Raw genomic sequence first — 6,859 nt, forward strand, 5'->3', positions numbered from 1 at the left:
AAACGCGCTGCTGCTATTGGCTGAGAGTTGTAGCTTACGAGTATGCACTTCTATATAAAATAGATACAAATTGTAAAATATATATATATATTATAATATTTACTTATATGATATTTAATTTGTGTGTGCATTAAAATATAATAACGATTAAAATAACTTTTTTAGAATAAAATAATATTTCGGAATGTATTCCATCTTTCCTAGCTCGCATCTAATATGTTTTTATTTAATAACCAATATGTTTGTAAGCATAAACATATGCGATATAACCTACATAACTGACATAAAATATTGATTAAATTAGTCTAAAAGCTTATATAAACATGACACATGTCTTAAAAATGTCTTAAAAAGCCAACAGTGAAAGTTATTTTTGTTATTTATTGTTCATTCAAAATGAAACATTAACTTAGTATTGTTCTATTAATTTAAATCGAATGGGTGGGATTTATCAGTGGCTAACCTTTGCCTAACAATGAAAACCGCTATTTATTCCGCGCAGGAGTGGCTTATGGTTTTTTCTAAGCTTCCTAAGAGTTTGCATACAATTGTCAAATGCTGGCTATTTTAATCTTTCAGGAGGACATATAGCTCCTGCCATAACGAGATCTGCTGTATGACTGCATGTTATTATAGTCACGTTTGTTCTGCACTGGAAATTATTAGGCTCCCTTCTAAAGTAACATCATGAAATCTATGAGGGAAGTTGATCTGGATACATACAATTTGTCTTTACTTACGGCAAAAGAAGACATCCTGAATCCACGCTCGTCAACAAACTGGTATGATGACGGTTTTTGTTTATTTGCTCATTTTTTTAAATCCATACGTAATTAATTACAGTACAAAAAGTAAAATAAATACAAATAGTGAACAGGATACGCAAAGCTGTTTCAAGTTTAAAATATAATTTTTTTGTTTGTTCGTTTTTGTTTTTTTATATATACAAAGAAATGTGTCTGACCATCGCACATATTTTTTTATGAAATAGCAATAATATAGCAAATGTTTTTACACAGCAATAATAAGTAATTAATAACAAAAATAATAATAATACTTGTGTAATGCATCCAAATATGACAGAACCCATACATGATATCCAATTTTGTAAAGGTGAAAAATTGTTAGCAGAGGATGGTTTCGATCCATCGACCTCTGGGTTATGGGCCCAGCACGCTTCCGCTGCGCCACTCTGCTAGGCGGTATTTCAAAGGCGTGTTTTGGGGTATTGAACAAAATACAATTTTCCATTGCGTTTATTCAACTGCTAAACTGTTATTAATTATTCATTAACACCAACAACCACATAAAACAACACTATTCTCATGCTGAAATTCCTTGGAAAGAAAATAAATACTGTGCAGCTATTCCACTACACGTATGGCTTTGCTTAACGTTATATGTGTGTTTGTTAGGGAGATCTTTCCTCAACGTTCCTAGACGACCCCGTTTAAATTAATAGGACACATTAACGTTTAAAAGAATTAAGGTATAATTCCACAAAAAAAAGTCACATCATGACTTCGTTTTGAAGGTTTTTTTTTTTTTCGTAATTTCATCCAAACCTACTAACTTAGTCCAGTATAGACTTCATTGCTGCAGTGTCTTGATCTGATTAATTACATTTTAGAATGTCCTTCTTATCTTAATGAACAAACAACCCCCTCCCAGACCAATTTCCTCTGTAAATACCCCTGCTTATCTAAATGACCATGTTTATCTGCAAAATCAGCCTGTATGACAAACTATCCTACAATCTGAGATGATAAAGCTAAAGCAAGGAGGTGTGTGTGGGTCAAGCATCTGTTGAACATGGTACTTGAGACATGAGTGTGTCAGAGATTGTTTGACCATGCAGACCACAGACCACAGACAGAGCAAGTTCCTGTTGATCTGGCTACTGTTGTCACAGGAAACGTTTTAAAAGAGAGAATGTCGCTGCTAGAAGGACTTTTCAAAAGAAAGAATGTTGGTTGTTTATGAGCTAAAAAAAAGTTTGTATGATTGTGAACTTTATTCAGTCAGTGTGTTTCTGATAAGAGAAACCTTTTGGATTCTTTCCTGACATTCAAACTGTCTTTCATTTGATTTGATGGTAAAACTCTAAGCTGTTTTTAAACCAAGGCCTCATTAAATTATTCAAACCATGTCCTAATTTCATCATGTGTAGTTCAGATCTGTATTAGCCTACTTTATTTAGCTTTATCCACTTTAGGTTATCAGATATTTCAATTTTAATAATGGATTCAAGCACATATTAAACAGAGACAGAAAGTGCCAATCAGATGCCTTACAAAGGTGCTAGTCTAAACACGGAAGTCTGACAAAGCAGGATTCTGCATTTTCCTTCCTGTCTCTGTCATTTCCTCAGCATTTTATATATTATAGCATGTAATAGTATGTGTATCTATAATAAAGCATAATGTTTTGTGTTCTACAGAACATTTAAGAGGTGAACAGGGTAAAAATTTGAACTAATAATTTGAAACCAATACTTTCCCCAGATTATTACAGTAGCCTTACAAGACAATAATTTTCTGATATCCTGTGTTTAAATATTGCCATTTAACTTGCATCAGTTTCCAAGACAGACATCTGAACATTGGATTCTTGTTGCTATTTGAGAGTTTGAGGATTTAGATCTCTCTTTTGGTCACTCCATATATCAGAAAATAGTCAACAGCCAGAAAAATAAATAAAACATTTGGAATAAAATGTTTTATAAATCAGGTCAAACAATATATGAAGAAACACTTTGATAACAACCTTAAAAATAAGGATATATAATAAGTGAAATCTGCAGATGGCCAAAGTCTAATAATAAACACTTAAATGTGTATTATGGATATTTTCTTTCACTAAAAATATCATGTTATAGAAGCAAAATAACCAAAAATCTTAAAACAGACCACTGAAAAACACTGCTGCCTGTAGTGTTTTGCATCATTAAGTAACTTATGAAAAGTCACATGCATCACTACATAATATTAACATAACATAATAGCACCCAAGTAGCTTAAATGTGTGTTGTTAGCAAGTTAGATGTAACATGCTTTACAGTGTCTCGTATGCAGTCAACGGCTTCAGCTCAAGACATTTGCGTAAGCTGCTTCTTTTAATATAGCTCAAAGCCTAGAAGTTGAAAAATGTTTGGATTAACAGTCTATGTGATTATTCTTCTAGCCTTTCAAGAATGACTGACATACTTATAATGATTTCCAAGAATGACAGACATAATGGCTCCAGTGTGCAAATAACCAAATTCATAGATTTATTTCATTTTTAATGAGCTCAGGGTTGTACTTCGTGTTACTGTATTTATTATTGTATGTTCTGGCATTGTTGTCATTAGAATGTGGGAAAACTGCCCTTTTGTTTTTGGGTGTGACCAGTTTACAGAAGACCCTAGGGATCCAATAAGAGTCCTTTATATGGGCGTCATTCACAGGAAACGGTGCCATTTGTGCCTAAAATTAGTTTTTATTTCCCCTGTTTAATTTACACTATACAGAACTTTCAGTGCGTCCCACCGTAAGGCTGTCTATTGGATTGTATATTGTAAAATATATGAATTCAAATAATGAATTTTTTTATGTCTATACTGAAATAGTTTTTTTTTTTTTTTTGTGATATACTGACTTACATTTTGTATGGATTAAACATTAAAAGAAAGCTATCAATGAATCATACATACAGTACATGCATGCAAAGAACCAAAACTCAAACATCAGTACAGAAGAATTCAAATGCCTGTTACTAAAATGTCAGAGAAATTGCCTAAATTGAGTTATCCATCTTAATGAAATAAAGTGAAAATGTAATATTCCCTCTGACTGTTTCCTTCTATCTCTGTATACAGGGCTTTATTTACCTATGATGGAATAATGAACAGACTCAAACTGGCTGATTCTGGAGGTACAGTCAGAGCACAAAAAGCTTGATAAATAAGGTTTGGTGTTATGTGGGTTTGTTTATATGCATGTGTTTTATAGTAGGTGGATTGAAAGAGCTGATGGCTAAACTTCACCCTAGACTGCCGCTTTATGGGATGTGTAGGGTGGGCAAAGCTCAACCCCGGAACGCTATGATATTATGGGTTAGTTCATCCTCCACACAGCTGAATGTAAAACACTTTGATTATTCCCCTTTAACCAGTGTTTGTGGTCTCTCAGGTAGGAAATGAAGTGGATGAGTGCCGCAGAGCTGAGTGTGCCAGTCATTTACCAGCAATCAGGGCCTTCTTTAAGGTAAAAGAGGACAGGGATTATGGGATGGCTTTAACTGTATTCTGAGAACCTCAAAACTTTACATTTTGGAGTTAAGTGATTTATGCAACATAATAGTGATTCTTGTTTTGCGAGATCTTAAAGTAATTTTTTTTTCCATTCAGTTTGTGTTAGTTGGGCAGCGTGTTTTAAATCAAATAAAAATATAAAGACATGAAACATCTATGCTATCTTTGTCTTTCTGATGCTTCAGGAAGTTCACATCTTTCTTCCTGCCCACACTCTGGAAGAAATCACAGAGGAGAGGATCTGTACGCTGACCTATAATGCTGCAGTGGTGACGCAGGGGCCGAGAGGGAGACCTGGCCGCCGGACAGGAGACAGACAGGCCATTGTGGTATGAGATCATGACAACTCCTTACTACAAGGCTTTATTAATACTAAATGATGAAGTTGTTTTGAAAATTACAGTGGCAATTAAACTCTATAAAAATCAGGAGACTTGTAAACAAATCAAACTGTCTCCTTACTATTTCCAGGGCACTAATTACAAGCGAACAATCGCAGCTGCAGAGATCCAGAGAATTCAGAGAGATTCTTTTTGGGCACAAGCGGAGGTACGGAGTGACTTTTTATGTTTGCTTTTTTGTTGTTGTTCTTTATTCTTTTTTAGAGTTGATATTATCAAGTATGAATGTTACGGTATATTTTGGACTTTGGACCACAAAACCAGTCTTAAGTCACTGGGGTATACTTGTAGAAATAGCCAACAATACATTGAATGGGTCAAAATTATAGATTTTTTTGAATGCCAAAAATCATTAGGATATTACGTAAAGATCATGTTCCATGAAGATATTTTGTAAATTTCTTACCATAAAAATATCAAAATTTAATTTTTGATTAGTAAAATGCATTGCTATGAACTTCATTTGGAAAAATTTAAAGGCAGTTTTTTCAACATTTAAATTTTTTGCACCATCATATTCCAGATTTTCAAATAGTTGTATCTCAAATATTGTCCAATCCTAAAAATCAATGGATAGAATAAAAAAAGGAAAAAAATAAAAATGGATCCTTATGTTTGGTTTTGTAGTCCAAAGCCACATATGCAACAAAGATCAAAAGATCAAAAGATCAAAAGATAAATCACATGCTGCGGTCATTTACTACAACACCTCAAAAAAAAAAAAACACATGGCATGATGTAAAATGTATGAAAATTGATCTAAAAATATAAAAATGTCACAAACAATACAAAAACAGACAGAGGTTAGTTTCTTTCTGTATTTTCCAGAGAGAAGAGGAGGAAAGGAAAAAGGAGGAACAGCGGAGGGCAGCAGAGGAAAAGAGGCAGAGAGAGAAAGAACGAATGCTTCAGGAGAGGAGAGATGCAATAGAGAGAGAGAGGAGGATGAATGAAAAAGAACAGAAAATAAATGAGCAGAGGTCAGTCAAACAGTCTCATGCATGCATGCAAAAAGTTCCCAAGGGTCAAAGGTGAACTCTTTATTTATTTATTTTATAGGAGAATAAAGGCGCAAATGGAGGCAGAGGCCAAGAAACGTGAGAAAATAAAATGGGTACGATTAAATTGTTTCTATGTGTGTGCATGTATGTTTGCACATATATGTTCGTAATCTATATTATATCACAGGAGCACGAGGAAAGGGAGCGTGAAGAAGAGGAAATCAGAGCTAGATATTCAAAATCTCAATCAGTGGAAAAAGCTGCGGTTAGTTCTGTCAATCAAACCTGCACTTAACCCATCCCTTAAATATTTGCCCTGTGATCTTCATGCTGTTTATTATAATACTGTTTATGGCCACCAGGAGGCAGCAGCTCTGGTGTCTCAGCGTACTGTAAACCCCAGAGAGTTTTTCAGACAACTGTCCTTCCCAAGTGTCCCCACAGCCTCCAGTCCCAGCTCCACATCTCCAGGTAAAGTGTAACACACTGAGATCCAGCGTGTGTTTCCATTGACTGAAACGACCACATAATTTTCCCACAAACAAATATTTAATGCCTTACATTTGAGAACTTATTTTACAATCCAAAGTAATATATTTTTGCATTTTTATGGCATCTCTGTAAAGGCTATACATTTTCATTTTGTTAGCATTTATCGGTTGCTGTATTAGCTATTATAAAATGACAATGAACAATAGAGTACATTTACAGCATTATCTGGGTTATGTTTCAGAAGGATCTTGTGACTCTGAAGCCTGGATTGATGATGCTACAAAAAATTAGCTATGCATAACAAGAATAAATTACATTTTAAAATATATTAAAATAGAAAATAGTTCATTTATTTTCAACTCTAATGATATTTCAGAATATCACTATTTTACTGTTCAAATAAATAGAGCCGGGGATAGATTAACATTAAATCTAATGAACATTAACCTAGAATAATGCTGTAAAATATGTTCATGTTTAGTTCATAATTAATGCATTAAGAAATGTTAGCAACTAAAAATTACTGGGAACTGTTGTCAGTTATGTAAATGCATAATGAATAACATTGTTGAACATCAAAAAAATAAACAGGGTGGTTCAATAAATCTGACTACACATCAAGTGGCAGTAATGTTATACAGATAACTGCCACTTGACGTGCAGATAGATTT

At 33.9% G+C, this 6,859-nt stretch overlaps 1 protein-coding gene across 1 annotated transcript; it reads left to right on the forward strand.

Moving 5' to 3' along the window:
* The first annotated feature begins 556 nt into the window (after positions 1–556).
* Positions 557–6,178, forward strand: LOC132116547 (drebrin-like). The gene is made up of 8 exons (XM_059525426.1): positions 557–782; positions 3,860–3,915; positions 3,993–4,096; positions 4,173–4,247; positions 4,480–4,623; positions 4,766–4,843; positions 5,524–5,726; positions 5,884–6,178. Exons 1-8 carry the CDS (start codon positions 688–690, stop codon positions 6,176–6,178), a joined length of 1,050 nt encoding a protein of 349 aa, XP_059381409.1. The 5' UTR covers positions 557–687.
* The last annotated feature ends 681 nt before the right edge of the window (positions 6,179–6,859 follow it).

Source organism: Carassius carassius, chromosome 36 (genome assembly GCF_963082965.1).
Source record: "Carassius carassius chromosome 36, fCarCar2.1, whole genome shotgun sequence".
Classification (NCBI taxonomy): domain Eukaryota; kingdom Metazoa; phylum Chordata; class Actinopteri; order Cypriniformes; family Cyprinidae; genus Carassius; species Carassius carassius.